Here is a 25,106-nt window from a genome sequence, read left to right as displayed (position 1 = left end):
ACCAAAACCACAGAGGCCGTGGACAAATGCTGTGAAGGTTATGACCTTTCAGATACCCAAACATTGTAAAGGCAATGTCTCAAGACCTACAGTTCCAAGCCCCACATTCAGTGAGAGCAGATGCCCCAGATGACAAACCCTTAGAGAAAAGGAAGACTCGTGATTAAGAAAATCCTCCTCTAAAAAAAAAAAAAAAAAGAAAGAAGAAAAAAAGAAAATCCTCCTCACATGGTTGACATCCCAACGTCTGATGTGCAAACAGTCTTCAGGTCCCAGAGACCTGATGCCTGGACCCTCCACCAGGTATGGGAATAAAGCGAGTTACAAGGTGTCAGCCCCACACTTTGGGGGGGTTTCTTGAGAAAAAATGGGAGGGAGAAAGAGAAGGAGAGAAACATCAATCAATTGACTCTTGTACACACCCCACTAGGGACAGAACCTGCAACCTGGGCATGTGCCCTGACTGGGAATCGATCCTGCAACCTTTTGCATTGAGGGATGACACCCAACCAATTGAGCCCCACCAGTCAGGGCAGCCCCACACTTCTGTGGGTGAGATACCCCCACATGCATGAGTTCACCAGACAAGTCTAAATTCATTGGGCCTCAGCTTCTTGGACCCAAGTCCAGAAATCTTTGCATCATCTCAGGCAGGGTCACTGCTGAATTCCATAGCAGAAAAACTAACAAGGCACACAGATTCTATCCCTCTGAATTTTGTATCTCCTTATTGCCCCAAATACAGAGATCTTCTTGCTACCTGTCAAACTTGGAGGATAAACATTCTCATCATGCAGAAAAATGGGTATGGAAGGTCGGGGTAGGGGACTTCATCTCAACATGGAAAAATGGAAACAAGTTCAGAAGGTGGACACAGCTCAACTGCTTGCAGGCTCTCCTGGTGCTCAGCGCCGGAAGAGGTTTCAGTTCATGAAGGAAGCCTCTGTCCGTGGTCTCCAGAACCTCGTCATCAACTCTCCAAAGGACTTAGAAAAAGTAAGTGCATTCATTATAGGCAAATTACCAAGAGAAGCAACAGAACGGAAATAGGAACTTCAACAAGGAGGTGTTCCAAATTTAGATCCTTTTAATTTGTTACGACACTGGCATTTGCACCTTGTTGTACCCTGCCCCTCTCTATTCTTCCATCCCATTACCCATGGCATATAACGAGGTTGACTGTTGTTTAATCGAAATCTCTTTTCCTACTTCCAGTCAAGATGGAGGTATAGGTATACACACTCGCTTTCTTGCACAACCACAAGAAGAATTACAACTAGATCTTAAACAACAGCCAAAACTGTCAGAAAATCGAGCTGTATGGAAGTCTGACAACAGGGCTTAAAGAAGACACATTCAGCTACATGAGTAGGAGGGGCTGAGTCATGAAGATTGGCAGAGAGGCGCGGAGCTGCAGTGCCGCACGGAGAGGCAGTGGCGGTGGATCAGCTGATCCCACAGTCACGTGTGGTGGATAAAAATCGGGAAGGATACCTTGTGAATGAGCGATCCCAGCTCCAGGCCAGACTGCACAGCCCAGAGTTCCAGCACCAGGAAGATGAATCCCCTATAACTTCAGGCTACAGAAACCAGTGGGTATTGGAGCAGCTGAAGAAACTGCTAAATTTTCAGGAGACTCGGCTTAAAGGACCCACACTGACTTAGAATGTATGTAAACCCACCCACTCTGAGACTCACCACCACAGCAACAGCTGGAAGGGTGCCAGTCACATACGGTAAGTGAGTGAAGTGACTGGAAATGAGGTGAGTACTGGACAAACCTGCAGAAGCTAGGTAGCAGCATCATCCCCTCTCTGACCCCTCCCCCAACACAGAGCCACAAAGGGGTGAAGTGGGTAGCCCCACCCTGGCAATTACCTAAGGTTCTGCCCTACACAATTTACAGATATCTTTTCTACAACAGGCCACACTACTAAGAGAGTCAAAGCAGCTCTACCTAATACACAGAATCAAACACAGGGAGGCTGCTACATTGAAGAGACAAAGAAATATGGCCCAAATGAAAAAAAAAACAACAACAAATCAAACCCCCAGAAAAAAATAAATAAAACAGAGATAACTAACCTATCAGATGCAGAGTTTAAAACATTGGTGATCAGGATGCTCAAAACTCACTGAGTATGGCAACAATATAAAGGAAGAAATGAAAGTTACACTAAGTGAAATTTTAAAAATCTACAGGGAACCATCAGTGGAGGGGAAGAAGCTGGCATTCAAATAAATGATTTGGAATATAAGAAAGAAATAAGCATTCAAACAGAACAGCAAGAAGAAAAAAGAATTCAAAAAAAAGGAGGGTATAGGAACCTCTGGGACAATCTCCAGACATGCCAACATCTGAATCATAGGGATGCCGGAAGAAGACGAAGAGCAAGAAATAGAAAATTTGTTTGAAGAAATAATGAAAGAAAACTTCCCTAATTTGGCAAAGGAAATAGACATACGAGTCCAGGAAGCACACAGTCCCAAACAAGTTGGACCCAAAGAGGAACAAATCCAGACATATCATAATTAAAATGCCAAAGGTTAAAGAAAAAGAGAGAATCTTAAAAGCAGCAACAGAAAAGCAGTGAGTTACCTCCTGCAAAGGAGTTTCCTTAAGATTATCAGCTGACTTTTCAAAAGAAACTTTAGAGACAAGAAGGGGCTGGAAAGTATTCCAAGTCATGAAAGGCAATAAGGACCTGCATTCTATATTACTCTACCCAGCAAATCTATCATTTAGAATAGAAGGTCAGATAAAATGCTTCCCAGACAAGGTAAAGCTAAAGGAGTTCATCATCAACAAGCCCTTATTACATGAAATGTCAAAGGAACTTATTTGAGAAAACAATCAAAACTATATGAACACGAAAATGGGAACAAATTGACAACTATCAACAACTGGATCTAAAAAAACCAAACTACACAAACAAGCAGAACAGGAACAGAATCACAGAAATGGAGATTATCTGGAAGGTTATCAGTGGGGAGAGTGGGAGAATAGGGGGGAAAGGTACAGAGAATAAGTAGCATAGATGGCAGGTTCAAAATAGACAGGGGGAGGGTAAGAACAGTATTGGAGATGTAGAAGCCAAATAACTTACATGCACGATCCATGGACATGAACTAAGAGGTGAATTGCTGAAGGGAAGGTGGATACAGGGCAGAGGGGGGGTACAGGGCAGGGGGTGCTAAGAGGGAAATATTGAGACAACTATAATAATATAACCAATAAAATATATTTTTTTAAAAATCTCTTTTCCTGCAATGAAGGCCAGTGCTCAGCTGGCTCTTAACACAGCAGTCCAGCGTCTCTACCAGTGCATTCAGGTTCTTCTGCCACAGTCATTACGTCACATCTGTACACCATCCTGCCTACCCCTGCCGAAGGCTGAAGCCCTCCAAAGTTGTGGGTGGTTGCTTTGGGGGCAAGGACAGATTTTTATTTGTTTGAAACTGCAAGCCCTGGGAGACGAGGAATCCAAGCAGGAACTGAGACAACCAGGCCAACCCCTGAGATGAAGAGGGAAGAAGCAAACTGGAAACAGAGAAGTGGGCCCAGTGGGGAGCTGGTGTCCTCTGTGGCTGGCCTTTCTCCTGTAACACAACCAGGCCAGGCTCTCTGACCTGCCAAGGCTGCAGCCCGGGCTTGGCAGAGCCCCATGGGTTTGGAAGAAAGGGGGAGGGAAGAAAGAAGGTAAGTGACGCAAGCCGAAGTCTGTGCCCCAGCCACACACTACCACACGCACTTCCTGCCTGGGGACAGAGAAATCCCTTTGTCAGCCTTCAACTGGCTGACCTAACGCACTGAATAAATATTTATGAAGCATCTACAATAGGCCAAGATTATCCCTTTCATGACCACAAAGAGATGTTCTCTCCAAGAATCTATATTTTATTTGTGAGCTAGAGTAAACGCTCTTTTCTCCCCAGCTCAAAGGAAAGCGTGGATAATGTCACCTCTACTTTCCCTGCTGCTGTAACTTCCCAGAAGGTCCAGTCAGCCCATCCTCTTTCCCAGCCGCTAACCTGTCTCCTTCCTCCAGCCCCGCCGCGATGTGCCTGCCTCCACCCCTACTGACTTCATTCCTTCCCCTCCACGTCCACCTCCAAGGCAAATACTTTCTTCACCCCAGCCCAGGCTTCCCAAATCACCCACGCCTGACACTATTTCCACCCATCCACATGTCACAGGCCTCCCACAGGGTGGCCTTGCCTGTTGGGTCCTTTTTTCCCATTTCTTGGCAGCTTGTACCGTCCACAGCCATGTCACCTCGAGATGCCTCTCCTTCACGCACTACAGCCTGCCCACAGGCTACCAGCTGACCAAACCCACCCTCCCTTTCTTCCTGGGCACACAGTGAGATTAGATCTCCAGTTCTCCTCCCACTTGGGCCTAGTGATGTGCCTGGGTTTTAAACAGGAAAATGCGGGTGGAAGTAACATGAGCTGTCCTGAGGCCTTGCCATCAAAGCGCCACCCCCCCCCCCCATTCTTCCCAGTACATTCCTCTTCACAGATGGCTGGGTTATAAAACTTGAGTCTTGGAACAGAGGCAAATCTCCACTTAAAAAAAAATGATGGATAGACAGCCATGGCCAGGTGGCTCAGTTGGTTGGAGCATTGTCCTGTGCACCAAAAGGTTGGGGGTTTGATCCCCAGTCAGGACGTGTGAAGAAGCAACCAATAGACATTTCTCTCACATTGATGTTTCTCTCTCCCTTCCTCTCTAAAAAATTTAAAAAAAAATTTTTAATTGATAAACATATCCATGGGTGGCGATTTAAAAAAATGAAGAACACAACAGATAATAAGCTGCCCGAGTTTGCTGTGTATTTATGTTGCACAGTACATACAGCGTAAGTGTTCAAGCTGGCTGAGTAGCAGGGGTCAAGGCTGGCTGAAACAGCCCAGGGGGTCATGGAGGACAAGGGACAGGGGCCCAGGTGTGCGGTGCAGACAGGTGAGGGCGAGCAGTCCACTACACATCCTCACTCCCAAGCAGGTGAGCAAGTCTAGCAACTCTGGTCGTAAAGCCCGAGGGTAAGTCTGAAGCCACCTGGCAAACCGTGTTAGCAAACAAAGACAAGACAGCCAGGATCAGAGGGCCGTGCAGCAGGACTGGGTGCAGAGAACCAGCGCGCAGTGCTGTGCTGGCGTACGTGAGGACACTGGCTGACTCCAACTCCACCCCTGGGGGAGAACACAGTAAGGGGAGGACGGACCGGGTGGAAGGGGTGGAATTAGGTTACAGGGGCGTTAAATGTAAGGAGCCCCACCTCCACCTCAATGAAATAAGGACGTCACTGTGGGATCTAGAGCAGGGGGTCCTGATGGGATGTACGCTGCCATTAATCCTGGCAGATCGGAATCCACCAGAACACACTGGGTGGGGACCTGGCCCTCCACCATCCACTCCGTAGGAGCCCTCGATACACACACACGGCTCTTGGCAGATAGACACCTCACTTCTTAGGTGATGTCCCGGGATATACGGTTAAGAAGGCACACTCGTTCTGTCTTGCTAAGGGACAGGGGTTGGTCAAAGCCATTCCTGAACTCTCCAGACCCTGCTCCCCCAAACACCTTCAGGTCCCCAGGAAAGTTACCTGACGAAGCTGGGAAGCTGCATTCCAGCACAGGCCTCGTGGAAAGTTTGGAAGCCAAGAATGAGGCTCTACCTAAGCAGAGAGAGAGCCCAACAGGCCAGAGAGGGAACCCAAGAGTGGGCTTGGGACAGTGATGAGCTCCTCAGAATAATGTCACTCACGGTCAATATCAGGCCGACAGACTCTTGGAAATACTAACACAGGAAAGGAAGAAACCTAAAGCAGACAATGATCTTGGTGTCCAGATCCCACTGCCCACATTTCACGAGAAAACATCCACTGAAGACAGCAGTTTTCGGGATGACTCTCGTTCAGTCATTCAAGAGGCTTGGCCAACTAGCAGCCTACCCACACGCCCTCACCTGCACCGATCTCCTTATACTTCCAGAAACACCGGAGGGTGGGAGGTGGCTTACTCATTTACGTATCAAGACATTGAGAATAAACCATGGCAAAACTGATACTTAACCTTTGGTCCTCTAACTCCATGTCTTTTTTAGTGGGCCTCTTTTATCAAAGATGAATTCCTGCCAGCTTCTTAGCTGGATCTGGGGATGCTGAGACAAATAAGATGGGGTTTAGGTTCTCAAAGGGAACGGGCATGAGAACAAATGAACAGAATAAGAGTCTCTGAGTGCTACTGAAGGAGTGGAGTTTGGGAGACAAAGAAGTGGTCAGGGCCTGCACATGCAGACTCACCGTAAACAGACATTTAATGAACTCCTTCCATCAATAACTACTGAGCAAATATTGTGTGTCCATTCTGGGTGCTGGACGGGCAATGGAGTATACAGGTAAAACTCCTGCCCTAATATTCTGGTGGAAAGAGTTCTCCTATCAAAGAGATGCATTCTCTTATCAAATGGATGGACAGATAGATGAATGGATGAAGGGATGGATGGCTGTGTTGGGGGAAAACCATGCAAGTCTTCGTAGAGTAAATGAGGCTTGGACTGATTTCTGGAAAATTGGAAGACAAGGTGCTACTCAGGGGAAGGGGTGCAAAGCCAGGAGGCCCTCCAGGAAGAGGAGGCGCACAGGGAAAACCACGCGCATGTCCATCAGTCAGGGCTCTCTAGGGATCTTCGGGTAGTTTCCTCTGACTCAAGTGCTGGTGGTGGGCAAGGGACGATGGCGGGGACACAGGCAGTGGCCATGGAGCGAAAGGTTTTAAAGAGCATTCATAACAAAGGCACTAATTAAACATGACTCAGTGAAGGGTTTAGATACTGGGGAGATTCTTCTCTCAAAGCCCTCGAGTTGTACTCTTACCCTCTACTAGAAAAAATTCTGGGACAGTCACACGTAAGAGGCAGTGTAGCCTACTGGGAAACGCTCTGGCTCAGAAACCCAAGAAGCCGGACTCAAACCCCAGTTTCAGAACATCATGTGCCCTGGAAAGAGATGCTTTACCTCTCTGAGCCCCCACTTTTCATCAATAAAAGGAGTGTACCACCACCCACCTGAACCCACCTGACAGAGCCGCTGTGATGATCAGACACCATGTACACAGTGTAGCATCTGGTAGGAGTCCCCACAGACCATCTGCAGCCAGTGCAGGCTGAAGAACTCCCTTGACCTCTGAGGCAAAGCCCGACCTCTCAGGGGCCAACTCTCGGTCTTCCTCACAGCCACTGAATTCAGGCCCCGCTGAACGGCAGAGGTAGAGACAGTCTAAAATGCCAAGCTTTGGGTTCTTTCAAAAATAACCTGAACTGTGCACAAGTGCAAGAAGGGCTTATGCTCCGTGGCTCTAGCCACAGTTTAAAAAAATGACCAAGAAATTTTCTTTAAGACAGAAAGTTTAGAAATTGATCTTCCTCAATGAGCCCACCAACCTTGACATTTATACTACTTTAGGACGGCGGTCTGCTTATCACCACCCCGAACTTACACTCCTTCCTAGGGCTTGAAGAAACAGCAGCTATTACTTTTAATAAAATCATTCCATAAAGGCCAGGGCATGATACTCCATTCATCCTTACGTAAGCCACGTGAAGGTGACCAGCATGTCACTCAGCCAGGCTTGTTTTGAATTGTTATGCAACGAGCTCGCTGCACAAGCTCAGGTCTCTGCCTAAACAGCAGAAAACTATACAAGAGTCATAACAGGCACCCCCCACCAAAAGGAAAGGACAGCCTTGTTTCCCAAAAATAGAAAACTCTCAACACTGGCTAGAGAGCCAATTTAACGGATCATGCTAAAATGCGGCTTTTCTCTTGTCATCCCATGGGATAAAGAGGAAAAGGCAGCTCGCAGAATCTGCACACACTTTATCCGTACAATCAACTCGTGTGCTATGGCACAGCCCGCCCCCTCCCTGCCCCCCAGAGCAGTCCTTCTTCCTCCCCCTCCCCCACTGCCCACATACCTCTTTGGAGCACCAGGCACATTTTGGGTGGATTAGCAGACATTCTTCACAAGAGGTGGCACTTCCACTAGTGCATCTGTTGAGACCTTTAAAGCAGGATGGAGATGCACTAATTAGTTCCTGGCTCTAATCCCGACTGATGAGGCTTTTGAATGGGAGGGGAGGAGTCACTTCCTTTTTATCAGGGGGCCTCGGTGAGGCTGCGGGGTGCAGGCCCTGTTGCTGACTGCAGGTCAAGGCTCACGGGCTGAAGCTAAGCGCTGACATTTCTGAAGCACCCACGGAGCATTCAACTCCCATTTCTTCTGCTGGGCCCACGTGGATCTCCAGACCCTTCCCTGTTACAACAGGCTCTCCCTGGGGGAACACAGGTCCTTTGCATTTAATTCAGCCAAAATGACCAAAAAAAAAAAAGTAAAATCCTAAATCAGGTGGTATCACACCAAATCCATAGTGTACCAAAACAAGCCAGCACAGTTCTTAAAGAAAAACATAGCCCAGGAATGTAATGCTGGGTTAAGATCAAGGAAATCCAGGCCCTGGCCCGGTATCTCAGCTGGTTAGAGTATCATCGCAATAAGGAAGGATTGAGGGTTCAGTCACCACTGAGGGCATATACAAAAATCAAGCAATGAATGTGTAAATAAGTGGAGTAACAAATTGATGGTTCACGCTCTCTAAAAACTTCAAAAAAAAAAGTTAAAAAAATAAAGGAAATCCACTAATTCAATGTATCTGCTAGTAGGTCAAATAAGACAAACCATGTCCTCACCTCACTAGGTAACAAAAAGGCATTTGATCCAATTCAAAGCCCATCCCTACTTTTTAAAAAAATCAGAAACCAAGATTAGAAGGAAACTGCGTTAGTGTTGTAAAAGTTACTTATTTCAAACCCAGGTCACCTCCCCCAGCCATTAATCTGGGGAAGGCCCCCTGAGGCAGACTCGACTGTGGTGTTGACTGTGGTGTTGACTGTGGTGTTGACTGTGGTGTTGACGTTAAGACCACTCCCTCCCTCTCCTCCCTCCCTCCCATTTCGACACCCGGCTCCCCTTCCCGCCCCTCAGCACAGGGCGCTTGAAGAAGCACATCATCCCTGTGTCTTCCTTCCTCTGCGAAACATCGGGACAGATTTCTTTCGACCAGGAACAGAACTTGATGGTTTTTCTCTGAATGGAAATGAGTCTGTTTGGTGCTCACGGCACTAACAGACCCGCTGGTCTCTCCTGGTCACTGCCTGAGGCACAGTGGACGGAATAAGGAAAACCCGCACCACCGGCCACAGGAAGAAGGACTCAGACAATAAGCGGGGAAAGAGTCAAACATGAAAAAGGGAGAGTGGAAGAAAACATGGGTAGGTGGTGATAGTTCCCTATCTCCACTAAACACCATCATGACATTTATTTTAAGCCATCTTGAAACCCTAGCATTTTCGAATTGGCTCATTTTAACTCCTTGTGTCTCCTTTGTCACTAGAAGAAAAAACCCACGGAAATCGGGTGACACGGGATGGTACACTGTTAGAGGGATAAACATGGTTGCTGGAGCAGGAGGGAGGGAAAACTGGCAGGACCTGAGCGCTGGGAAGAAGGGGTGTGAGGAGGCTTTGAGGGTGAAAGCCACGGTTTCCACCAGTCACAGAACACAGCCCGGAACCTGGGGCCCCCCACCCCCACCAGCCCTCACTGTGTTGGGACCCCTGCCTCACACCCACGGAGCTGGTGTTGCTCAGACACCATCTCTCCGCCAAGCCCGCAGCAGGGCCCGCTGAGCCCAGCCCTGGACTCAGAGCACACGTTCCAGTTCCAGGAGAAACAAGCTGGGACCAACCAGGGTGCGTGACCTCATCGGAGCAGGAGGAGCCATCCCAGGTCCACACGCTGACCAAGGAAACCTTAGAATCCTGCCTGCCTCCTGCTTTCGGCAGTGTTTAAATAGTCACAGAAGCCCTTAAAAAAGGGATGTGTGCAGGGTAAGTTTCAAAATGCCAGTTTTCTGGTTAAGTTCCCTTACCTGTCAGAAACTGCCCTCGGAGGGGGGAGCGATCAAATCTAGAACGAAAGGGACTTTCCTCCTGCTCTCCTTGGCTCACCAAACACGCACTCGGCCGGCGGTGAGCCGGCCGCTTTGCTGTACGACATTAAAAGTCATGGGACTACAGACCCTTGCAACTGCACTGTTCTCAGATGAGCTAGCCACCTCATTTTATAGATGAAAACATGAAAAACAAGAGGAGGTGACTTGAAACAAGGAGGCCGGTCTACAAGAAAAAGGTCAGAAAGCGTGCTAGCCAGCAAGGGCCCACACAGGGCACCTGCCCAGTGGTCCCTGCCCACCCCAGACTCACAGCCACGTGACCAGCGAGTTCCAATGTCTTCTGGAAGGCATCTCCAACAGGCCTTTGATCAGAAAGAAACCTGAGATCAGATATCTTATTTATACCTCTGCTCCAAACCACAAAGACTCACAACCACCACCTTCTAACTACCACCGCCTCATCCTCATCGCTGAGCTCTGGGAACTCGGGTGGGAGAGTCCTGGGCTCCGTGGTTCTGACCCCGATCAGACTGGGCTCTGGTCTCTGCTCTGCCAGCCTAAAAGATCTCAGACACAGCCCTGAAGAGGCTCACATGCGACAGACGTCTGGCATGCAAACACAGTGAGTAACCGTAACCCATTTATCACATGGCATCGCTGTTTGTTTTCATTATTGCACCTTCATGGGCACATCAGTAAAGCAGTGTTACTGCGCTCAAAACGATTCCTCTAAAATTAGGTTGTTGTTGGAACAAATTCAAATTCAAGGAAATCTGCACTAAGTGTTCCAAGCAGTGGCCTACAGGATGCTAGAGGCAGAGATGAGTGACCCGGACCTTGTTCCCCAAGAGCCCACAGCCTGCCAGGTACCAGGAGGCAGATGGCACTCCAGGCACAAAGGCACAGGCTGCGGGCTGACACGTGTCCCGGCGCTGGAGGCACTCCCTTTGGCATTCCTCCTCTCTCCACCTATTAATATTTCAGACAGCCTGGATCGAGCTGGATGAGTCACTGGGCACCAATAGCATTTTGAAAGGAAGGAAGCAATGAATAAAAAGCTAAATAGCTGGAGGTCATAAATGTCGGAGTGCTGTGTCTGGGTCACGGAAACTGGCACCAGCAGTCCAGAAGGTGGCCACATCTCTTCTTAGTAGCTGTTTGCACAGTGACGATTCCCAACTCAATTTCAACTGCCGGCAGCTCTCTGAAGCCAGGGGTTTACTGCAAACCGTAATCTAAAAATATGCTCTCCCTCTGAAGCTCATTGACTCACCCCTCCTTCATCAATCGTGCCCAGAAGGCTATCGTGTCCGGCCAATCATTCCTTCAAATCATTCATTTCATACATGAAATGTTTCTTTCTTCCGATCCAACCCTTCCTGCCTTCCCCTCCTCCCCCACACACAGTCCAGGCCAGCCCTCTCTATTCTGCCTCTTCCCAGCACACATGTCCAAGGTCAGAAAACAACTACTGAAGCACATATCCAGCAGGTGAAGTTTCCTGATCCAAAACATTCAGTGGGATAACAAACGTGACTACCAAGACAAGCGGCCCCGCTGGCTGGGGGGAGATGAGACGTGACGTTCTGCAGTTGGGATGGTGGGAAAAGCATAATGAGTACATAGGGCGGACACCCTCCCTGGGACGCACGTGGCTGTATCAGGGACCAAGGTGTGTGGGACGAGGGCAATTCACCTCGTAGCAGCTGAGACAGACCCCATGCGGTCCGCATGTGCACGATGAGCCAAGGGAAGGACACCCCGCTCCACCCGAGGGATGCAGAGAAGCTGTCACAGAGGGAAGGACGTTTGGGCTGGAATTATGTGATGAGGAAAGCGCATCTGGGCACGGATGATCTGAGTGCCTGTTCTGTCATTTACTGGTTACATGACCTTGCACAAGTCACCTTCCCTTCCCGGGCCTCAGCATCTTCATGCAAACAATTCAACTAATTGGTCTCTATTAGAGACTCTTGCCTCCCCCAAATCTTGACATTTAAATGGGTTCTCTCTCTCTGAGAATGTTTCTTCCTAAAAAGCTACGGGGATTCTTCCTGACCTCAAAGCTAGTTGTAGAAGGCGGGGGGGGGGGGTGTCAGGATGGGACAAGCCCACCCCCCCCCGCCCCCACCATCTATGCATTCAACAAGCTCGAATCCGACACTGTTCTAGGCACAGAGAGAGACATGAATAATACTGATAAAACTCCCTGTCTCACTGAACTTACGTCCAGGCTGCAGGGACACTCTGTGGGGGAAGATAGACAACAGCATGGGCAGCAAGTAGATTAGATGGTGATGAGCACTAAGAATAATTATGGAAGGAAAGGAGGTAGGAAGAAGGTGGGGCAGGAGGCTGCAGCCTTCGCTGGGAGTGGCCGGGGAAAACTCAGCAGGAAACGACTGAGAGAAGGTAGAGGAAGCCGCCCTGCATCCCTGAGAGAGGATTCCTGGCAGCATCAGGCTGCTGGAGTGAAGTGTGTGCCGGGAGGGAAGTGGTAAAATAAATAAATAAATAAAGTCAGGGAGGGAGGTCGGTGGGGGGAGGGAGAGTCCACGGAGCGCCTGGCAGGATACCATCAGGACTTTTGAAAGCCATGAGAGGGTTTTAGGCAGAGTGACGTGACCTGAGTTGAGTTTTAACAGGCTCACTCTGAGCCAGAGTTGAGAATAACTTGAGGGACCAGAAGCTGGTCCCAGCTTCTGTACTGGGAGGGAAACCAGTAAGGAGAAGGCAGCCCACGACAGCCCCTCCGGACACCTGCCACGGGAGACGTGACCAGCCTGTCTTTCCATGGTGCAGCCCAGGAATCAAGCCCCGCATTCAACAGAAGCAAGAAACCTCACAAACAAGTGGGCACCTATAAAGTGTTCCTTTACATTCACAAAGGCCATTAATCCCATTCCAACGGGAAAGAAAGAAAACAAACCATAGCCGTAGATTTCCGAAGCCCTCAGGCCCAGCTAAGGGAAAATACCCGTGAAGAGACCCCCATGAACCCAGCTGCACACCCCCATGCGAAAGGATACTCTTATTTCAGTACTACGCAATTATCCAAGTTGCTGATATCGTTAAAACTTCTCAGAGTATGTCCACAAAAAGCTGAAGAAGAAAAAGTAGTTACCAGGGCAAGCAGGCACAAGGGGGCTTTGCCAACTACTTAGATATTTTAATCCTCCTGTTGCCTCAGGAGCCAAACAAGCATGGAGAACAAGCAGGAGAGGAATACTAATTAGAGCTAATTAGACCCTGCCCTCTTCTGCTTCAATCCCCTTAATAAAAAGCCCCTAATTCAAGGATGATGGAGCTAAAATATAAATACCTAGGGTAAACAGCAGTCCACACACCAAGCCCCCGTGTGCATTTTCTTGTCCTGCACCACTAAACCTGTGTCTGACTGAAGAGAGCTGCAAACCCACAGCCAAATTCCAACCGCCCCGTCACAGACCAAGGAAAGTGGGGGTGGGAGGGCGCGCTGCCACCAGGAGCCCACTAACTAGACTAAAGGGTGCTCTCAGGGCTTAGAGCCTTCTAATTTTCAGGGCATCACTAAAAAAACATTTTAAAAAATGATACACTGTAATAGCAAACATGACTCTAGTCCGACAGTGAGATCATGGCACATTCCCCGCTCCTTAGAAGGCAAGGGCCCCAGCCCAGAGACACCCTCCCCTGGTTCAGAGGGAATACCAAAACGTACGTCCTGTCCAAGGCTCTCGCCGTGGGATGATACCATACGCAGAGCAGAAGATAAGCCTGGGACAGGGGCTTTGTCAGCCTGCCGGAGTTGTCTGAAATGAGTGCCCTTAAATTCAAAGTCTGTTTCCAGCTGGATTAAGCAGAGAGGAAAGTGTGGTGAAAGCAACAGACCGGCAGCTTGGCTAAAGGCCTAGGGACACCCAGGCAGGCCTGGCCCTGCAGGTCACTTCTTTCTTCACTGACTAAGGAAGGGTTTCCTTTCAAATCATGTCCCTAGTAGCAAGACAGAAACAAACTCTGGAGAAAGTACCTGCAGGGCCCCAAGAAAAAAAGAAAAGGAAAAAGGGGGGAAAAAAACTGTTTCAAACTATGTTTGAACTTGACTCAGCACCACTGGGAAACTAGGAGACCTCACGGGGATGTGAGTCAGCCCCTGTGAGCCTTGAGAAGCAGCTGGGCAGAAAAGGGAGATGACCAGATGTGGAGGCCAGCAAGTGGCTTGCTCTCCCACCATTCTGCCAGTCCACCAAGGGCTGGCCAAGCTCTGAGGCAAACCAGAAGGGAAACCGGAAGGAGTTGGAAATACACCACCAAGGCTCAATGCTTTTTTACCAGCCAAGTTGAGTCATGTAAGACAAAAAAGCACTGGAGCTTAAAAAGTCCTGAGGTTGGTGGCCAAGGAGGTTGGGCAAGTCAATTCACCTTCTTCAGCCCATCTGAAAAATGAAGATCATTGTAAGAATGTACATATACTTCAAAAAACAGAAATCACAATGCAAATGAAAAATAATATATTGGAAAAATTCTTTGTAACTGGAAATACGAGTTTTTATTGCAATCACAGAATGTCAAGCTGTAAGGGAACTTGGAAGTCATTTCCTTTAGCAGTTCCTAATTTTTTGATTCCACAGAACATTAAGAGCAAAATAAAAAAGGGGAGACATATAGGGTTGTCAGATTATTTCACCAAAAATGAAAAACTACCCTCTGTTAATACTTTAAATTGTTAAAGGAAAATAAGTTTCTCACTAAAAAAGGGGAATTTCAAATTAAAGGACAATCCTTGTGAAGCAAGGAACTACTTGGCAAAGAAACACTCCAATGTATGACTACATCTTTTTCTTTGCATTTTCCTGGGTACTGGAGGGGCACTGGTTGCCACATGGATGTTTGAGAACCACTAATATATTCCAAGCTCTGGAGTGTTTATTATCCCATAAAAGATACCGTGCTACAGTTTTAAGTTTGAATTAGGGCCGGAAGAAGTTTTTTGTTTGTCCAGACCTCTCCTGCGTTCTCAGGGTTAAACCTGCCCTGCCTTCATGTAAATGAGACACGGTGGGAGAGACTGCCCTGCCCTCCCTCCTCAGCGGGGCACTGGGCCCACTAGAGCAACCCAGGACGTCGGCCTGGAAAGTGAATAGAGCACCCAACACAATCCCTAGTGGAAAAAGAGAAGTTTGGATCTTCCAGCTTTTTTAGGAGCGGGTGGGGGTAGGTCCTCTGCCTAGAAGCCCAAGCACCCAACAGAGAGCACCCTTCCTCTGGGGCCTCCTAACTTCCTGAGTGCCACATCCAGCCCTCTCCCAAATCGGAAAACTTAAAGCAGGTAACACACTGCAGCGAGTCCACGCAGTGTCGCGCTAATAAAATCAATCACACGCACACCCTGCCCTCTGCTCCAGAATCCTCTAGAGTTGGGGATTGCGCAGCACAGAATGTTTGCAAATCGCGGAATAATGTCAGGCAGACAAATCAGAAGGGGAAGTCCCTGGTGGGGCTGTGCTTTGGGATGTGGGTCTCCCCTCGGGTTTGCTGTTTCCTGGGGGGAGGAAGCAGACGGATTATATCTTCAAAGAAAGGCGGTGGGCCTGGGCGCAGTGAAACTCTCGGATTCGCTTTGGAACCCCGAGCACCCGCAGTTCCAGGAGACATGCCCTCCGGGATATGTGTGCCCCTGCATTGGCTCCGGCGAAGATTTCAGGTCTCGCACCTCTAACTGCCCTTCGCCGTCCGGGGACCAGGGCAGCGGAGGTATCACTCGGCGCCTCCCAGCAGCCCGCTAGCCCCGGCGGGTCACAAGGGCTGCTTTGTGCCAGGGAGTGTAGAGCCCCAGCTCCAACGCAGGGGCGGCTGCGGCCCTCCCGCGCACTGGGCGCGGGCGCACGCGGGCTGGGTCAGCAAACTGGTAAGGCTGTTTACACAGGAAGGGAATTCTCCGCAGCCAGGGAAGGAACCGGCGACCGACAGCCAGGCGGGATTGCACCGAGTGACGCACGCTTTTCGGAAGCCCCCCTTGACGCCAAGCCTGGGCCGCCCGCCCGCCCACCTGGGAGGGCTCAGTAGACGCTTTCCACGCTCCGGCACTGCCTCCCGTCCCAACCCCTCCAAGACGCCTGCGATGGCTCTGTGTGCAACAAAGTTTTGCACAGTGGGCGGCGCGGCTTACCTGGGAGCCTGGGAACGAGGGCGCAGAGCCCAAGGAGGCAGGCGTACAGAGGCGCCCCGGCCCGTGGCATGGTGGGGGCACCCGCCTCAGCAGCCGTGCAGGCTGCGGACTCCGAGGAGGGGTGCGTTCGCGGCTGGTGCGCGGGGTCCGAGGGCTTGGGGGCACAGCCGCATGCCCAGCGCGCAGCCGGGACTCACAGTGATCGGGGCCGGGTGGGAGTCGGTAGCGGCTGCGCTGGCCCGCGCCCTGCCGCCACCATCCCTCCCGTCTTGCAGTAAGCGGAGTACTGGGTCTGCCTTAGCCTCGGCTCACCGGCCGGGACGTCTAGGGTGTCGCTGCTCAGGGCGGCCCCAGAGGGCGGCTCCGGATAGGGGAGGGGCTGGCTAGGCGCGGCGACCGCAACTAGGACTCCCGGGCGCGCCCCGCGCGACTGGAGGTTCCCCAGTGCGCCAGCACACACTTCGCCTCCGCCCCTTCCCTTCCTCCCGCCGGTCCTCCGAGCTCCACTTTCCTCCCCTTTTCCCCCTCCCTTTCTCTCCCCTTCCAGGCCCCCGCCGGGCTGCCACACGGTCAGTTTACGGCGGGGCGGGGCGGCGCGAACTCCCAGCCCCGCAGGCTCCGCCCCGCGCGGGGACTCGCCCCGGACGCCAGGCGGCGGGCGTCCAGGTGGAAGTCCTTTCCGGCGCACTAGGGGCGGGGGTTCTAAATCGCTGGATGGGGTCCGGCTCCGATTTCTCTGCAGCCGGACGCTACCGGAAGGGGGCGGGGCACTCTCCAACCCAGGAGCACAGATTACTTTGGGTGGCTGGACTTAAGGACGGAGAGCAGGTACCGTGGCTGTCTCCTCCCAAAGCCGCGCCTCCAGCCCCGCGCTCTCCGGAGGAGGGACGAAGGCTTCTGCGCGTGTAACCTTGAGGCGGAAAACTTGATGGGAAAGTGAGGGCTTGTGGGACGTGGAGCCCACTTTTTCCTCATTAATGTTTTGCTCCTTTGAGGCTTTGTGACTGGCCCAGGTGCTGCTATTCATTGGTTTTCTTATCTGGACACACTGGCGGTTTCCGGGAAGCCAAACTGATAAAAACAGATGCACAGGGTTTCACCTTATCATTGACATTAAATAGATAACCTTAAAAACAGCTGCTTGGTCGAAATTACACTTTATCGTTTACATCTAAACTGGTTCTGAAATTAATGGAGAGGAGTGGGAGTGGAGAGCTACTACCCCTGACAGCGCATGTGAAGGACCGGGTGGGTCTGAGCGGGACTGATGAATGGGTTAACACTGGAAGGTAGAAGAAAGCAGCACACTGCACAGATATGGGCTGCCTTGTCCAAAAGTTCAGGATGCTTTAACTAAAAACAAAAGCAGTAAGGAGGGACCTGGCCTTTGCAGCTCAGGAACCAGTTGGACAGACGGCTCCCATCACCACCATCAACTCTACCGGGATGGTGCCCTCAAGCCCAGAAGGCCAGTGTTTCATTCCTAACCTGCAGACAGCTATCATTTACTCTGTAACATGTCTTTGTTTGTTCTGAAGTAAAAGTCATGCTTGTCTCCAAAGATTTTTCTACTACCATTGGTGCTGCTGAGGTGGCGGAGTTTATCATGGGTCTTTCTGCCATTGGGGAGCGTGGCCTTGGGCTATTCTTACCCAACCTTGAGAGGCAAGGATTATAAATAATGGGAAGTAAAAGAGTTTGAACTGAGAGGTATCGTTTGCAAGGCGGTGATTTTCAAAGATTCATCTGGCAGGGTTATAAAGCATGGATTAGATAGAAGAAGGTTCAGTTTCATAAACTGGGTAAGTATTGCATTAAATATAATAATAAGTTGCATTTATCAGGCATCCCCAAAGTTTAGGCCCTGTGGTGTCTGATCTTCTGTGCATCAACTTCCCCACCCCAACAAGGTGCTTCACTGTTCAGACCAACACAGACCCCTATTTACCTGGACCTGCACCTGGAAAGAGCTGCAATCAAATCTGCCCTCATCCTGTCCCACCTGGTAGTTTCCCACTTGCCCAGACCTGCTATAATCCATTGAATCCCAAGTGATGACAACACTCTTCCATGCTCTATCATCTTAGAACTGGTTTGGAGATGCCTTTTCTAATTCCTCTGCAGCTTTTGCTTTCTGGTTTGTAGCTTTTTTCCTGTCTAGGAACCCTTCATTCTGTTTATCAAGCTGGAGGATGGAAGTGCTCTTCAAATGCTGTGACTTTCTCTCAAAGTCAGGGTGCACTGATGCCCCCTCTGAAGGGAGATAAGGCAAGCAGTACTTCCCACAGTCACTGGAAGAGTTTCTCTTGCGGCTGCCACGGGAATATCCCATTTCTGATCATTGCTGAGCTTTGGGGCCTAAAGGAGGCTTCTGGTTAGATTGCGTTTGGCTCTCAAGGTTTGTGCATAGATAACCTGGAGAAACTTTGTTTCTTATTGGTTTTAAAATAAGGCTAGTTCCAGGAAAAGTGAAACATAGAATTACCATCTGACCCATACCCAGAAATTGAAAACAGATTCAAACAGGTATTTGCACACCTATGTTCACAGCAGCATTATTCACAGTCGCCAAAAGATGGAAGCAACTTAATGTCCATTAACAGATGAATGGATAAAGAAATGGTAGTATCTACATAAAGTGGACTACTGTTCAGCCTTAAAAAGGAGTTGAATTCTGACACATGCTATAGCATAGATGAACCTTGCAAACATTATGCTCAGTGAAATAAGCAAGGCACAAAAGGACAAATATATTATTCTACATATGAGCATGCCTAGAATAGAAATTCATTGAGTCAAAGTATAATAGAGGTTACCAGAGCTGGAAAGAGGGTGGATGGGGAGTTATTAAATTAATTGGTATAGAATTTCAGTTTGGGATGTGGACAGAAAGGGGCCACATAGTAAACCTGACAAGCTCAAGAGAGGCCTGCATGGTGGCCTTGCAAACTCAGAGACAGAAAGTAACCTGAAAGGATGGTCTGGTAGTCATGTCCTAAGGCAGTATTGTTCCCTAACAAAGGTCAATCTTTACCATAACTGACTGAACCTGTCTGTTGTCTTTTTGCATCTAGGATTACATGCCTTTGCAATAGCAAAGACATTTCCCTTTTTCCAGATACCTCAAGGGCACAGGCACCCCTCAGAGCAGAGACCACAAATCCCTTCATTGTTATTGTTATCCTGTTCACTGGTAGCCGTTACATCATTTACTTTTTATCCAATCCCAGAGGTCCTCCCTCTGCTTTCTCCTGCCTCCCTAATCTATCCTCTGTGAATTTCATGTAACCCACTTATACTGCCTCTTTTTCCTCTTCCGATTGTAATGTATAAAGTAAGGTGCAAAACTGCCATTTTCAGGAATATTTTCTCAATCCATTGAGATTTTGCTTCCCAGCAATTGTGGTCGGTTTGGCTCAAGTTCATAAAAGTTCTTCCAGGTTTGGACATTTCTTATGTTTGAAATGGGGTACAGAGCATGTTCCCCCACAGCTCATGGTTGGGGGAAAGAAAGAAGCAGATGATACAGCTCAAGATACTTTTCATAACAATGGCAAGTGATAGCTGTGTCCTTCCTGAAGGGAAGTTGTGCTGCCACCTGGGTAAAGGCCTGCTTGACCTTTGGCACCTATCGTGCCAAGTATGAGGTCACATAGGGAGTCCCGGGTCAGCATTTAACATTAGAGCAGCCAGTCATGAATGCTGCCACGTGGTTGGAAAGGGCATGGTAAGTGGGGAGCCATGAAGAAGGGGAGCAACAACGGCTAAGCCGTGTGAAGGGGGGAGCACGCGAGCAGCCACGGAGCCTGTAGTCAGGGTCTGCTGTGTGGCCTGGAGTGGAAAGGAAGGAGACATATTGCTGCTCTGTTCATCCCTGCTCCACCTGGCTCAGTAGCCATCATGGACCTGCCTTGCAAGACACTGACCTGCTGCCTGGCAGACCCAGACTCTATCTGGACTCTTGGGACGTGGGACATACAGAGAGGCCATACTGTTGGGACTCGTGCCTTTCCTGGACTTCACCATCATCCAGTGCGGGACAGCACATGCTTTCCTGGACTCTTACATGGAGGCTGATGACAGTGCACCCCAGATCCCGAGGGAGAGAGCTGCTGTGAGACTGTTGGTGCAGCTGGCTTAAGTGCACATAAGGAGACCGGGAACTATTGGGCTAGGCTTTGGCTTATAGCCTTTTGGGGAGCAAGGGAAGTGCTGGGTCTCACGGAAGACCAGGGCTCTGAGCTGAAGTGCTCCCAGTCCCCCCGAGGTTGGAACATTGTAGATAAAGACTTGTTTCTTCTAATACTAACTGTTGGGTGGTACACCAAGGTGCCACGTGAGGAAGAGACCCTGTTTTCTCAGTTCCATGTTGACAGGGATAATAAAAATTTCCGGAAATGGATCATGGTGACGGTTGTACAACATTGTGAATATATTTAATACCACTGAACTACATACTTAAAAATGGTTAAAATGGTAAGTTTTATGTTGTGTATTGAGTTGGCCAAAAAGTTTGTTTGTTTTTTTCCCATGAGATGGCTCTAGTAGTGTTTAGTTGTCTTTGACTTCCTTCCAAACAATTTTGTTAGGCTGTATTGTGACAGCTGTCACATCAGCATGCATTTTTTTAAAAATCCATATTGGTGAATCCTTGTGTAGCCATTGTAATATTGAAGATAGAAGAAAATATGCAGCATATTTGGCATACTATGCTTTATTGCCTCAAAAAAGGTAAAAATGCAACAGAAACACAAAAATTGGTTTGTGCAGTGTACGGAGAAGGCGCTCTGACTGATCAAATGTGGTAAAAGTGGTTTGTGAAGTTTTGTGCTAGAGGTTGCCCACTGGATGTGGGGTCATGCTGGACAGGCTCCCCCAACCTTCAAAACTGGAGGGCTGGCTGGAGGGCCCCGGCCAGAAGGAATGTGTATTGCTTTGGAAATGGATTGGTGATCCCAAATGCTTTGGTAATTCCCTTCTTATCTCCTTTTGGGAGTGGCTTCTTATCCTGTGTGACTGCGTCTTGACCTTTTCTCTTTGCACATACACACTGACGTAATGTAGTTTCCAGTCACATGCAAGACACGTGCCCCCTTCGTCTGGGACCCCTTAAAACAAGTGTTGGTCTCAGGGAGGTGCGATCCTGCTTCCCCAATCTGCCACCATCGGTGCTCCCTGTACTGTGAGTAATAGAGGCTACATCTGCTCCATCCAGTCCTCCTTGTGGTTTTTCTGGCTCATCCGAAGGAGCAGTCAACATCCCTGGGCTCAACCTCCTGCATTACACTGGATGTTGCTCTGTGGTTGAATAGACCAGTTGAAGTTGATAGTGATCAAATCAAGACACTAATTGAGAACAATCAACATTATACCATGTGGGAGATAGCCAACATACTTAAAATATCCAAATCAATAAAGTTATTGGTGAAAATGAAAAATGTGTCTTTTATTTTATGAAAAAAATTAAATGTACTTTGTAGTCAACTCAATATATGCATATTTTACCATAATTTTAAAAAACACTTAAAATCAGATTAGTTAAAACTTTTTATTTTTTTATTTTATTGATTATGCCATTATAGTTGTTCTATTCCCCCCTTCATTCCCCTCCACCCTGCACCCCCACTCCCCCACCATTCCCCCCATTTAGTTTATGATCATGTGTCTCAAGTTCTTTAGATTCTATATTTCCCATACTATTCTTGCCCTCCCCCCTATCTATTTTCCACCTACCATCTATGCTACTTATTTTCTCCCCCTTCTCCTTCCACTCCCCTGTTGCTAACCCTCCATGTGATCTCCATTTCTATGGTTCTGCTCCTGATCTAGCTGTCCTCTTAGTTTGCTTTTGTTTTAGGTGTGGTTCTTAATAACTGCGAGTTTGCTGTCCTTTCACTGTTCATATTTTTTATCTTATTTTTCTTAGATAAGTCCCTTTAACATTTCATATCGTAAGGGCTTGGTGATGATGAACTCCTTCAACTTGACCTTATCTGAGAAGCACTTTATCTGTCCTTCCATTCTAAATGAAAGTTTTGTTGGATAGAGTAATCTTGGTTGTAGGTCTTTGGATTTCATGACTTGGAATACCTCTTTCCAGCCCCTTCTTGCCTGTAAGGTCTCTTTTGAGAAATCCGCTGACAGTCTGATGGGAACTCCTTTGTAGGTGACTGTCCCCTTAGCTCTTGCTGCTTCTAGGATTGTCTCCTTCATTTTAATCTTGTGTAATGTAATGATGATGTGCCTTGGTGTGTTCCTTCTTGGGTCCAACTTGTTTGGGACTCTCTGAGCTTCCTGGATTTCCTGGAAGTCTATTTCCTTTGCCAGATTGGGGAAATTCTCCTTTATTATTTGTTCAAATAAGTTTTCCACTGGTGGCTGTTCCTTTCCCCCTTCTGGTACCCCTATAATTTGGATGTTGGAGTGTTTAAAGATGTCCTGGAGGTTCCTAAGTGTCTCCTCATTTTTTTTGAATTCTTGTTTCTTCATATTTTCCTGTTTGGTCATTTTTTCCTTCCTTCTGGTCCACTCCCTTGATTTGAGTCCCAGTTTTCTTTTCATCACTATTGGTTTCCTGTGCAATTCCCTTCATTTCAATTAGTTTAGCCTTCATATGTTCCTCTAATTTGTGACTAAAATCAACCAGTTCTGTGAGCATCCTGATCACCAGTGTTTTGAACTATGCATCTGAAAGTTTTGCTATTTCTTTGTCACAGAATTATGGGCTCTGGGGCTTTGAGATCTTCTTGAGCCATTTTTGGTGTGTTCAAGCCTGTTAAGTATGAGGAGCGGAGCCTTAGGGGCAGGGCAGGGCCACCAGGGCGGGGTCACTGGTTTCTAACGCTGTATGTGGGCGCGGGGTCAGAGAGGGGGAAATGGAGTCTCCCTCTCCTGCTTCCTGCTGCTGGGTGAGGAGCGGAGCCTTAGGTGTTCACCAGGGCAGGGCAGCTCAGGTTGCTGGGTTGTGACACTGTATGTGGGGGCGGGATCAGAGCAGGGAAATGGCGGTCCTCTCTGCTGCCTCCTGCCGCTGGGGCCTGCTTGGTCCTGTCTCACTGCCCACTCCCTCACCGGTCTATCTGCGCAGGAATGCGCCACCACAGTCAACCCGCCACCCTGCGCTCTCACTGGGTCCGCAGGTTGCTCACTGGGTCACTCACTGGGTCCGCCCTTTGCAACCCCACACCTGGGATCTGCGTGCCGAATCTGTTCGACAAAGTTTTCCTGTGCAACCCCGCTCTGCCAGCTGCTGGTTTCGCCCCTCCTACCGGTCAGGCTGAAGAATTCATTGTTATCGGACTTCCGAAAAGTTCAATTTTCTGTGTTCTGCCTGTGTTTTCTGTTGCTAATATTTTGTTGTCTCTAAACTTGGTTGTGTGAGAAAGCACGGTGTCTCCACCTATGCTTCCATCTTGGCAGAAGTCCCAGTTAAAACTTTTTAAATTCACAATTCAGATTTACATGTTAACTCACTCCACAGTGAGTTGTCATATTGTGCAATTCAGTTTATAATCCAGGTCAAGAATATTGTATTGATACATAGTTGCAACTTAATATTCAGGGGAAAATTTTTGAGGAGGGGCGACAATATCCTACAGTATTCACCGTAGTTTAAGTAACATGCTAAATTTACTTTGATTTTAATAATTATGCCTGGGATTTGTCGAGGACAAGAAATGAATGGCTTGCACTGGCTGGGTGTCTTTGTTGGAACATTGTCTCATGCATCGAAATTTGCCAGTTTGATCCTCAGTCAGGACAGTTACATAGGTTGTGGGCTCCATCTCCAGTTGGGGTGCTTACAGAGGCAACCAATCAGTACCTCTCTCTCACATTGATGTTTTTCTCTCTCTCATCAATAAATACATGTCCTCAGAGACTACCAGTCAAGATGGCGGCATATGCAGACATGGCTTGTGTCCATCCACAACCACATCAAAATCACAACTAAAATGTAGAACAATCATCACTCAGAACCACCAGAAATCAAGCTGAATGGAAGTCTGACAACTGCAGAATTAAAGAAACCACATCCATTCAGACAGGTAGGAGGGGTGGAGACATGGAATGGCCTAGTCCCTCACCCATGTGTGGTGGACAGAAACTTGGGAGGGATATCTCAGGAGTGAGGAGTCCCACACACACACCAGGCCCCGCAGCCCGTTTTCCAGGGCCAGAAAGACAAGTCCCCATGAATTCTGGCTGCAAAAACCAGCAGGGATTGACTCTGAGGAAGAAACTCCTGGGTCCCAAAGCAGTTCCCCATAAAGAACCCACACGTGAACTCACCTGCTCAGACTCTCTCCCTCTGAGTCCTAGCACCAGGTTGGCAGCTGGAAGGGCACCAGTGTCATATGGGGAGAGACTGAAGGATCTGGCATCAAGAAGAGCAGAAGCCATTGTCCCTTTTCTAAAACCTCCCCCCACAGAGCCGGCAATCTGGTGCCATATCCAAGACTCCATCAACTTGCCTAACACTGTTTGACCCACCTTCAAGATCCCCAGAGACTGCACCCCACTCAATTTATGGGCCCACCCAAGCTGCCTTTTCATATGAATGGCTGCTCTTGGCTCATGCTTCACAACTTCCTAAATCTTCTCAAACAAGCAACAGCTGGCCTCAGTGAGCCCCAGGCCTAGCACTTGTACCAGCCAGCCTAGATTCACAGCTTGACTTTGCCTTGGAATCTCCAAGCCCAGCACAAGTAGCAAGCATCTCACATTGCTTTGTAACTCAAGCAGGGTGGCCCTGGGCAAAACACAGTGAAGACTGACCTTGGCCTGCACCACATAGGAAACCCCAGGGCCAGTGCACCCAGTTGCAGCTACAGACCATGTTGGAGCAACACCACTCTGCCCCTGCACAGCTGATCTTCCATGGAGAGCGGAGATTGATAGTAAGTGGTCACAACCAATCCTTGCAGTCCGCTGGCCTAG

The 25,106-nt window shown here is 48.8% G+C and overlaps 1 protein-coding gene across 1 annotated transcript in view; it reads right to left on the bottom strand.

Moving 5' to 3' along the window:
* Nucleotides 1-16,669, bottom strand: part of ITGB5 (integrin subunit beta 5) — a 112,835-nt gene extending 96,166 nt beyond the window's left edge. The window contains exons 1-2 of the mRNA XM_037132133.2: nt 16,170-16,669; nt 7,985-8,070 (exon numbers count right to left, since the gene is read on the bottom strand). Coding sequence (XP_036988028.2) covers nt 7,985-8,070; nt 16,170-16,239 — 156 coding nt within the window. The 5' untranslated portion in view covers nt 16,240-16,669. The remainder of the gene's footprint in view (nt 1-7,984; nt 8,071-16,169) is intronic.
* Nucleotides 16,670-25,106: the final 8,437 nt, after the last annotated feature.

The sequence above is a fragment of the Artibeus jamaicensis genome, unplaced genomic scaffold (assembly GCF_021234435.1).
Source record: "Artibeus jamaicensis isolate MK-2021 breed Jamaican fruit bat unplaced genomic scaffold, CSHL_Jam_final contig_793, whole genome shotgun sequence".
Classification (NCBI taxonomy): Eukaryota; Metazoa; Chordata; class Mammalia; order Chiroptera; family Phyllostomidae; genus Artibeus; species Artibeus jamaicensis.
The sequence above is the reverse complement of the archived record's forward strand: the minus strand, read 5'-3'. Positions and strand labels throughout refer to the sequence as shown.